At 30.6% G+C, this 12112-nt stretch overlaps 1 protein-coding gene across 1 annotated transcript; it reads left to right on the top strand.

Annotated features, from left to right (window-relative positions):
* The first annotated feature begins 5051 nt into the window (after positions 1-5051).
* On the top strand, positions 5052-11696 carry LOC111615225 (patched domain-containing protein 3-like). The gene is made up of 3 exons (XM_023356635.1): positions 5052-5424; positions 8661-8978; positions 10432-11696. Exons 1-3 carry the CDS (start codon positions 5052-5054, stop codon positions 11694-11696), a joined length of 1956 nt encoding a protein of 651 aa, XP_023212403.1.
* Positions 11697-12112: the final 416 nt, after the last annotated feature.

The raw sequence follows: 12112 nt of genomic DNA, 5'->3' as shown, positions 1-12112 counted from the left end.
ACATTAATTAAACTAAAATTGCATAAATCCTGTAATTTCCAATCAAAAATATAATAATAATTTCGGATGATTATGTAACGCCAATTTTATATAACGTTTTTATCAAATAGTTTAAAAGAAACAAGCATCCTTATCTTTTGCTGTCATGATTGAAATTAATTAAATAGGTACTAAAACTGATGCAATTACGTATATACCACTTCGTAAAGTGATGCAATAACATCAAAATAATTTAAAGTATAATAAAGAATAAAATAATATAATATAACAAATTTATAATTATTTTTTTAAAGCACGATTGGTTAAAAAATTAACTTTGTAAGATGAAATTCAATAGTATTATTAATAAATGTTGTCAATGTAATGCTCATTTTATAATAAGTAATAGATGTGTAGATATGTTTTTAATTTTAAATAGCTTTCAAAACATTCCAAAAATAAGATTTAAAATTAAATTATTTGACAATAAACTATACATATAAATTACGTGCCTATATATATATAGGCACGTAAACAAAGTATTCATAGAACTAGTACATTTTGAAGGAAAATAATACATTTTTTGAAGGCGCTTCAGTACGTTTTGAAATTTTATTGCGGCAACACTGCGGACCACCCCCCGAAAGAGTTATGGGGATTTTTCAACCCGTTCGGATTCAAGCCCCAGTCCCCCAGAGAGGTAGGCTACCACCTTGACCGCTCAGCCATCCGGCCGTTAGTCGAGCGGGCTATAAAGCTCTAGTTTAATAGTGTTACAGAGTGTAATACGTATTTTAACATATTTTTTAAAAGAAACAAAACCACTGAGAAATGTTGTGTGTTTAACAAGGTTCGGAAAACTTTGAAAATGTTAGCAACGGGTTCGGCCGAACCTGTGCGAACCCGCTGAATATCACCGCTTCTTGTTTCTAACAAAACATATAGATAGTTGAAAGTCAAAAACAAAAGATAAACTTATTTTAGGTTCCTGCCACTAAGTAATCAAAGAAAGGCTCGAATTTTTATTATTATTACTGTGTCCGACATTATTATGGAATACCATCAAATACCGGTAGAAGCTACACTTTGCTATATTACTGGAAATGCTTATTGCGAAAAGTAACACAATACGAAAGACAACACAACAAGTTTTTCACGGGAATTTCTGGAAATTGAAAATATTTTGCTAAATGCGTGCAACATTTATCACGTAAATTTTGCAAAATTTTGCAATCTTTCGTTTTAATTTATAATTTTAATTTACGCTTGTGCTATTACTCATCTGTGGCGCTTATACATTTGTGCGGGTTTAAATATCTGATGATTAATCGAAGAAAACGAAAATGCCAATCCCGACGTTTATTTGATAAAAGTCACTATTTTTTACATATAAAGCATTAGTTTTAATAAAATATTATCTATGATGCAAGATAGTATTTAAAAAATAAAGCAATGTCGTACAGTATTTGATTCGTCTATACAAAGTTTCATTAACTGGCGCCATTATATAATTTCTTGACTATAACAATTAAAATCTACAAATAAAATCTACTGAAGTACGACATAAACATTCTTCGAGTTATGAAAATATAAATATTTCAGCCAACAGAACTCACACGAAATTTGAACATATAAAAATTTTTGTATAGATTATATACGAGTGTTGTAGCGATTTCTGAACAAACTTTTCATTTTGCAATATTACATACATTCTATAAAACATTAAAGTAGTACTTTTATATCATTTCCAGCTACAGAGATTGACGACGCCTTTGTGATAGTAGCAAATTGGAGAGTTACAGATGTTGAAGACAGCGTGGAAGAACGAATGGGGAAAACTTATTCCAAATCTGCAGTTTCTATTACCATAACAACTTTGACAAATATTTTATCTTTCTGCATAGCGATGACTGCAGAGTTTCCTGGTGTGAGGATCTTCTCTTATTACGCAACGAGTTGCGTTTGCTTTACTTATTTGTATCAGATTACGTTTTTTGGATCGTGCTTGGCACTCAGTGGATACAGAGAAGAACGTCGTCTTAATGCATTTACCTTTAGAGTTACAAAAGGTGAGATATTTTTATTTTCTCTAGAATATAATTTATAAAAATTTGCGCACTTCTTAATTTAATTACAGTTTTATATAATTGCCTGGGAGAAACCCAGTTTTCTGTGGTAACGATTGTAGTTTATTGTCTGATTTTTTAAAAACAACTTCCACGTTATATTTTGATTCTTTTGGTATTGGTCACTCAGACGTGTGCATAAATTAAAGATTAGAAAATATAACTAATGTAATGAAATGATATATTCAAAAGAGGAAAGTGTCGTCTTTTACATATTTGACGCTTAATAATAATAAATTGTATTTGACAGTTTCGGATGATGTTTCTCGAAATATAAAACAGCACAGTTGGTTCATATTTTTCCAAAGTTTGATAATTTTGGGTGAAACTAGGAAAAAGTTATTCGACTTCAAAGAAAAAAAAAAAACAGATTTGCATCTCTTCTCCCCACTAGATGGTGCCATGTACCGATTTGAAAGAAATATAATTTTCTTTTGTGAACATGTCAGCAGTTACGCTCAACTCTTTCTTCTCATTCCATCGCAAATTCTTAACATTTATGTAACTATTTCAAATATGTTTTTAGTCGTCTCAAACAAATCACCGACGTTATTTTTCAAACAGAACTCTCTCAGTGGAGACTGGGCAAAATCTCAAAAGCAGCTGCTTTTAACAAGCGACTCCAATTTATTTCATTATTCCTATTAAATGCAAACTGTTTTTATTTCATTATTCTTTTATTTATTATTTTTTAAAATTCAGTTTATTGTATTTATTTACTTTATATTAGTATACTTTAATTAAATTTATTACACTTATCTTTTATATCTATACTTTTCGTCATAGTATTTTTTTTCTCAACAAAAAATCACTAATAATCTTTTATATGTAACATATTGCTGCTCAAAATGCTCGCTGAATCTAACTACATAATTAAACGAGATCTCAATGTCACTTGTCTACTATAACCTAGAATTAAGCTGATATTGTCGGCTATAACTTAATATAACAGCGTTTTTCATTATAAATACATTTAAATTATATCTTCTAAACCTATTAGTTATAACAAAACAATCTACTTATATAAGCCATTGATCACTCTTTAAGCGTTTCTAGCGATTATTTTCAGCTATAAAATTAATACAGTAGTAGAATTTAATTACAACAATATATACTATTATTTTTATTTGTAATAGAAATTTATTATTTACACCAACGAATAATTCCGCTGCTGTTAGTATACCCACTAGAGGGCTTTTTGGGTTATCTTGTTAATTAGAAATCAAAATTAATGCTATTTCTTTTATGATTTTTCAACAAAATATACATATGTAGTAAGCCACATTTTGAAAGATTAAACTAAAAAAATCTTTATTCAAATTTATGTTACATTTAAATATATATAATGTGTTTTCTATTGATAGAATGTTTAATTTTTATTATACTCTTTTCACAGAAAGATCCAACGAGCACAATATAGAAGAGAAAAACGAATACGCTTTTATGGAATTCTTCAGAGATTACGTCGCCGAAATTCTCTCTTGTCCTTTAGTCAAACTGGTCGTTATTTTCTTGTACATAATTAATCTTTCAATAGGTATTTGGGGAGTAACGTTGTTACAAGAAGGCATCAACTTCCCTACATTTTATCCAAAACATTCGAAAGTAGCAAAAGCATATCACATATATTACCACTATTTTACGGAATTTGCATATCCTGTTCAAATTGTCATCAACACAACATTAGATTATTCCCAAATAGACGTTCAGGAATCGATAGAAAATTTAATGATGAAATTCCAATCTCACCCAAACGTCGCCGGTTCGGAATTCGAAGTTTCCTGGTTGAAATATTACAAAGAGTTTCAGAATCATCCGGTATCAAAATTTTCCATGAGTGTTTATGATATGACACAAAAACAAGATTTTATTGACGGACTTCTCCACGTGTTTTTGAGACTTAAAGCAGCAAAACAATTTTCGTATGACATAAATTATAATAACAATTACACAGATATTATCCGAAGTCGTTTTTTTGTTTTAACGAAAAATATGTTTGATAAAGATATTGAAAGTACCGTGTTAACCTACCTAAAGAAAATAGCAAAAGAATATGATTTACCAATTATTGTCCATTCTTGTTTTTTTCCTTTGGCAGAACAAATTGTTATTACCAAACAAATTACTCTTCAGTTATTCTGGATAACATCTCTGTTAGTATTTATTGTTTTTGTTTCATTTGTTCCGCACGTTATTTGCGCATTAGTTGTTGCATTCTCGATTGTTTCAATAATTGTCGAAACAATTGGATTCATGTCAATCTGGGGTGTCAATCTTGACGTCTTTTCCATGACGGTTATGATACTTTGTAACGGATTTTGTATTAATTATCCGGCTCACATGTGTTATGCGTTTTTGACTTCTTCGCATTCTGGAGCCAAAGATAAGCTGAAGGAATCGCTTTATCTCGTTGGGTTTCCTATATTTCAAGGTTCGATGTCTGCAATTTTCGTAATACTAGTATTTCTGTATAACAATATGTACATTTACACAACATTCGTAAAAATCGTTACTCTTATATCTTTAGAAACGTTGGTCCATGCCGTGCTTTTCATTCCCGTATTTCTTAGTATAGTGGCTTTTCCATTTAAGAATAAAAGTGAGACTAATTCTGATGAAACAGAATACGATATTATTCGTAGTGTTGAGAGTAGGAAGTGAAAATATGAATATGTATTGTTATAAATTTCAACTATTATAGGAAATGTCGGAACAATGGACCTATCATAACATTTTTGGTAGTTTTGAATAATGCGCATGAAAATGTGGAATTAAGTTGAGTAGCACAAAAATATTTTAAACTTGATTGTATTCTGCAANAAAAAGTTAAAATTTCCTCTTCAAATTGATCCCTTGACTTATACATACGAATTGTGGGCAATTAACTTCGGCGGAGTAAAATATGATGTGGACGGATATGTTCAGGAAGTAGAATATATAAGACTTATGTATCCCGTTGACGAATCGAATTTCTCTAAAAGACACTGGATTCGTGAATGGCGAAAAGCGTTTTTGCGGAATGTCAACAAATTGGATTTTCATTCGATCGAGATATATCCGTGTCCTTTCTTGGTTTCTGAATTAGATGTGAAAAACCTTGCTGATGAAATTACACCGTTGATGAGTGTCGCTGTTATTGTTGTAACAATTTTCTGTGCAATGTCGTATACGACAAACAGTTGGGTAAAGAGTAAACCTTGGATGGGAATTGCTGCAGTTGTGTCTGCTGGATTAGCAGTGGTTTCTTCTTTCGGTTTGATGGGTGCGTGTGGTATTGAAAATGTCAACTCTAATATTATGTTGCCGTTTTTAATTTTCGGTAAGTAAAAATCTTGAAGTGAATATTAATATAAAATGTTTGTTCGTACATTTTCAGAGATTAAAGAGAAAATTACGGTATGAAAAGTTTGTATAATACTAAATTTCTTGACTTTTTTTATTTACATGAATCAAAATCATTTGTTTTTATCAAGTACAGTACTGTATATTTACTTGTTGATCACTTCGAATCACATACCTGTGTGTTGTTTCCAGTGGTGATATTCGAAATATTTAACAAAGGGTTCGCTAACAAAAAATTTTTCCTTAACAATTACACGCAATGATAAAACTGACATAACTACGCGGTAAGTCACGAATACCGACAAACAAAATGGAAGTTTTGATTAGAAATAAATACAATACTTTTTCTTGCGATATATCTAGTAACAGACAGATGTCATCGTCTCTCGAAATACAATATCTTTTTTATTTCGCTATCGATAGCCCGACACGTGATCCGCAGCCATATTGTATTTTCTCGCGCGCGTGGGATTGTGGGATCTCTCTTATGACTGGATCTAGTTTCAAGAATTCTCTTAAGTGGATCGCCATTGAACATCGTTTCAGTCGAGATTGAAACGGTCGAGGGAGGTCGCACCAAGGCGAAGAGAGGTTTTTTTTAACTCTCTCCGCCCTGTGGGCACTAGGATGGCCTCTTTTTGCAAGCCCATTATGGGTTCGGTGAGGCCTACAATGGGGCTGCCGGAAGGTGAGGGGAGGTGCCCAACATATCCGAGCGGACCACCAGTGTTGCCGTTCCTAGTACATTTGTACTTTTCTGGTACATTTTGCCCTTTCCAGTAAATTGAAAGTACATTTAGATTTTTAGTACATTTTCAGTACATTATAGTATTTACGGTACAATTTAATATTTCACGCCCTAACGAAAAAATGAGAAAAATTAGTTTAATAAAGTCTCACTAGTGTCACTGCTTGCTAATTTAAATTATCCAATCACAACATACAAATGGTGTGTGTCTGTCGACGTCAGCAACATAGATAGTTGCACGTGTAAACGGTCTTGACTCAGTGGTCTTCTTTCACACGTTCAGTTGTCTGCACATTCTCATCAGGACCTTGACAAAATTTTTCATGCCACGTGGTCCAAACAATTCAACTCCGTCAAACAAAAATAATGGACAGGTAAGGAAATCAATGATTTTAAACTTTTGTCGTCAATAATATCAAAATATCCGTTAAGTCAGAAACAAATTATTACAGAAAATAGTTTTGAAATTGTACGAGTATAAATAATATAAATACTTTTATATTATTTTCTACCACTATAATTTAATTCTTAAATTATGAACTTCAATTTTAGTAATCGTAGTAAAAGAAATAAGGGTTAATGTTACGTATGGTTCCAAAATGGCCGCGCTTCCGACTGTTCCAAGGTCTATATAAGAAGATCAGGACACGCGTGATCTACTTCTTGAGCTGCCATTTTGGGGTTTTTTGAGTTGCATGTTTTAAGCAAACTTGTACGAGCAGTCAGTTTTATATGACATTAATTAAACTAAAATTGCATAAATCCTGTAATTTCCAATCAAAAATATAATAATAATTTCGGATGATTATGTAACGCCAATTTTATATAACGTTTTTATCAAATAGTTTAAAAGAAACAAGCATCCTTATCTTTTGCTGTCATGATTGAAATTAATTAAATAGGTACTAAAACTGATGCAATTACGTATATACCACTTCGTAAAGTGATGCAATAACATCAAAATAATTTAAAGTATAATAAAGAATAAAATAATATAATATAACAAATTTATAATTATTTTTTTAAAGCACGATTGGTTAAAAAATTAACTTTGTAAGATGAAATTCAATAGTATTATTAATAAATGTTGTCAATGTAATGCTCATTTTATAATAAGTAATAGATGTGTAGATATGTTTTTAATTTTAAATAGCTTTCAAAACATTCCAAAAATAAGATTTAAAATTAAATTATTTGACAATAAACTATACATATAAATTACGTGCCTATATATATATAGGCACGTAAACAAAGTATTCATAGAACTAGTACATTTTGAAGGAAAATAATACATTTTTTGAAGGCGCTTCAGTACGTTTTGAAATTTTATTGCGGCAACACTGCGGACCACCCCCCGAAAGAGTTATGGGGATTTTTCAACCCGTTCGGATTCAAGCCCCAGTCCCCCAGAGAGGTAGGCTACCACCTTGACCGCTCAGCCATCCGGCCGTTAGTCGAGCGGGCTATAAAGCTCTAGTTTAATAGTGTTACAGAGTGTAATACGTATTTTAACATATTTTTTAAAAGAAACAAAACCACTGAGAAATGTTGTGTGTTTAACAAGGTTCGGAAAACTTTGAAAATGTTAGCAACGGGTTCGGCCGAACCTGTGCGAACCCGCTGAATATCACCGCTTCTTGTTTCTAACAAAACATATAGATAGTTGAAAGTCAAAAACAAAAGATAAACTTATTTTAGGTTCCTGCCACTAAGTAATCAAAGAAAGGCTCGAATTTTTATTATTATTACTGTGTCCGACATTATTATGGAATACCATCAAATACCGGTAGAAGCTACACTTTGCTATATTACTGGAAATGCTTATTGCGAAAAGTAACACAATACGAAAGACAACACAACAAGTTTTTCACGGGAATTTCTGGAAATTGAAAATATTTTGCTAAATGCGTGCAACATTTATCACGTAAATTTTGCAAAATTTTGCAATCTTTCGTTTTAATTTATAATTTTAATTTACGCTTGTGCTATTACTCATCTGTGGCGCTTATACATTTGTGCGGGTTTAAATATCTGATGATTAATCGAAGAAAACGAAAATGCCAATCCCGACGTTTATTTGATAAAAGTCACTATTTTTTACATATAAAGCATTAGTTTTAATAAAATATTATCTATGATGCAAGATAGTATTTAAAAAATAAAGCAATGTCGTACAGTATTTGATTCGTCTATACAAAGTTTCATTAACTGGCGCCATTATATAATTTCTTGACTATAACAATTAAAATCTACAAATAAAATCTACTGAAGTACGACATAAACATTCTTCGAGTTATGAAAATATAAATATTTCAGCCAACAGAACTCACACGAAATTTGAACATATAAAAATTTTTGTATAGATTATATACGAGTGTTGTAGCGATTTCTGAACAAACTTTTCATTTTGCAATAATACATACATTCTATAAAACATTAAAGTAGTACTTTTATATCATTTCCAGCTACAGAGATTGACGACGCCTTTGTGATAGTAGCAAATTGGAGAGTTACAGATGTTGAAGACAGCGTGGAAGAACGAATGGGGAAAACTTATTCCAAATCTGCAGTTTCTATTACCATAACAACTTTGACAAATATTTTATCTTTCTGCATAGCGATGACTGCAGAGTTTCCTGGTGTGAGGATCTTCTCTTATTACGCAACGAGTTGCGTTTGCTTTACTTATTTGTATCAGATTACGTTTTTTGGATCGTGCTTGGCACTCAGTGGATACAGAGAAGAACGTCGTCTTAATGCATTTACCTTTAGAGTTACAAAAGGTGAGATATTTTTATTTTCTCTAGAATATAATTTATAAAAATTTGCGCACTTCTTAATTTAATTACAGTTTTATATAATTGCCTGGGAGAAACCCAGTTTTCTGTGGTAACGATTGTAGTTTATTGTCTGATTTTTTAAAAACAACTTCCACGTTATATTTTGATTCTTTTGGTATTGGTCACTCAGACGTGTGCATAAATTAAAGATTAGAAAATATAACTAATGTAATGAAATGATATATTCAAAAGAGGAAAGTGTCGTCTTTTACATATTTGACGCTTAATAATAATAAATTGTATTTGACAGTTTCGGATGATGTTTCTCGAAATATAAAACAGCACAGTTGGTTCATATTTTTCCAAAGTTTGATAATTTTGGGTGAAACTAGGAAAAAGTTATTCGACTTCAAAGAAAAAAAAAAAAACAGATTTGCATCTCTTCTCCCCACTAGATGGTGCCATGTACCGATTTGAAAGAAATATAATTTTCTTTTGTGAACATGTCAGCAGTTACGCTCAACTCTTTCTTCTCATTCCATCGCAAATTCTTAACATTTATGTAACTATTTCAAATATGTTTGTAGTCGACTCAAACAAATCACCGACGTTATTTTTCAAACAGAACTCTCTCAGTGGAGACTGGGCAAAATCTCAAAAGCAGCTGCTTTTAACAAGCGACTCCAATTTATTTCATTATTCCTATTAAATGCAAACTGTTTTTATTTCATTATTCTTTTATTTATTATTTTTTAAAATTCAGTTTATTGTATTTATTTACTTTATATTAGTATACTTTAATTAAATTTATTACACTTATCTTTTATATCTATACTTTTCGTCATAGTATTTTTTTTCTCAACAAAAAATCACTAATAATCTTTTATATGTAACATATTGCTGCTCAAAATGCTCGCTGAATCTAACTACATAATTAAACGAGATCTCAATGTCACTTGTCTACTATAACCTAGAATTAAGCTGATATTGTCGGCTATAACTTAATATAACAGCGTTTTTCATTATAAATACATTTAAATTATATCTTCTAAACCTATTAGTTATAACAAAACAATCTACTTATATAAGCCATTGATCACTCTTTAAGCGTTTCTAGCGATTATTTTCAGCTATAAAATTAATACAGTAGTAGAATTTAATTACAACAATATATACTATTATTTTTATTTGTAATAGAAATTTATTATTTACACCAACGAATAATTCCGCTGCTGTTAGTATACCCACTAGAGGGCTTTTTGGGTTATCTTGTTAATTAGAAATCAAAATTAATGCTATTTCTTTTATGATTTTTCAACAAAATATACATATGTAGTAAGCCACATTTTGAAAGATTAAACTAAAAAATCTTTATTCAAATTTTTGTTACATTTAAATATATATAATGTGTTTGCTATTGATAGAATGTTTAATTTTTATTATACTCTTTTCACAGAAAGATCCAACGAGCACAATATAGAAGAGAAAAACGAATACGCTTTTATGGAATTCTTCAGAGATTACGTCGCCGAAATTCTCTCTTGTCCTTTAGTCAAACTGGTCGTTATTTTCTTGTACATAATTAATCTTTCAATAGGTATTTGGGGAGTAACGTTGTTACAAGAAGGCATCAACTTCCCTACATTTTATCCAAAACATTCGAAAGTAGCAAAAGCATATCACATATATTACCACTATTTTACGGAATTTGCATATCCTGTTCAAATTGTCATCAACACAACATTAGATTATTCCCAAATAGACGTTCAGGAATCGATAGAAAATTTAATGATGAAATTCCAATCTCACCCAAACGTCGCCGGTTCGGAATTCGAAGTTTCCTGGTTGAAATATTACAAAGAGTTTCAGAATCATCCGGTATCAAAATTTTCCATGAGTGTTTATGATATGACACAAAAACAAGATTTTATTGACGGACTTCTCCACGTGTTTTTGAGACTTAAAGCAGCAAAACAATTTTCGTATGACATAAATTATAATAACAATTACACAGATATTATCCGAAGTCGTTTTTTTGTTTTAACGAAAAATATGTTTGATAAAGATATTGAAAGTACCGTGTTAACCTACCTAAAGAAAATAGCAAAAGAATATGATTTACCAATTATTGTCCATTCTTGTTTTTTTCCTTTGGCAGAACAAATTGTTATTACCAAACAAATTACTCTTCAGTTATTCTGGATAACATCTCTGTTAGTATTTATTGTTTTTGTTTCATTTGTTCCGCACGTTATTTGCGCATTAGTTGTTGCATTCTCGATTGTTTCAATAATTGTCGAAACAATTGGATTCATGTCAATCTGGGGTGTCAATCTTGACGTCTTTTCCATGACGGTTATGATACTTTGTAACGGATTTTGTATTAATTATCCGGCTCACATGTGTTATGCGTTTTTGACTTCTTCGCATTCTGGAGCCAAAGATAAGCTGAAGGAATCGCTTTATCTCGTTGGGTTTCCTATATTTCAAGGTTCGATGTCTGCAATTTTCGTAATACTAGTATTTCTGTATAACAATATGTACATTTACACAACATTCGTAAAAATCGTTACTCTTATATCTTTAGAAACGTTGGTCCATGCCGTGCTTTTCATTCCCGTATTTCTTAGTATAGTGGCTTTTCCATTTAAGAATAAAAGTGAGACTAATTCTGATGAAACAGAATACGATATTATTCGTAGTGTTGAGAGTAGGAAGTGAAAATATGAATATGTATTGTTATAAATTTCAACTATTATAGGAAATGTCGGAACAATGGACCTATCATAACATTTTTGGTAGTTTTGAATAATGCGCATGAAAATGTGGAATTAAGTTGAGTAGCACAAAAATATTTTAAACTTGATTGTATTCTGCAATGTATATCCAATGTATATCCAAATATACATTGCAGAATATAATATATTCAAATATAATAATTCTATATATATATATACATATTAGCTATATATAGAGTTAGTAGACATATAGTTTCTAATTTTTAATTAAGTAAATTTTATAAATTAAAATAAAGAAGACATAAATATAATATTTTAAATGTTTATTAACTTCTAATAAATCAAAAGTCTTTATCGTAGAAAACAATTTACGTTACTTTCCTGGCATGTGTATTTGTT

Source organism: Centruroides sculpturatus, unplaced genomic scaffold (genome assembly GCF_000671375.1).
Source record: "Centruroides sculpturatus isolate CEXI.00-Female unplaced genomic scaffold, Cexi_2.0 scaffold2421, whole genome shotgun sequence".
Lineage (NCBI taxonomy): Eukaryota > Metazoa > Arthropoda > Arachnida > Scorpiones > Buthidae > Centruroides > Centruroides sculpturatus.
This window is presented reverse-complemented; position numbering and strand designations above follow the sequence as displayed.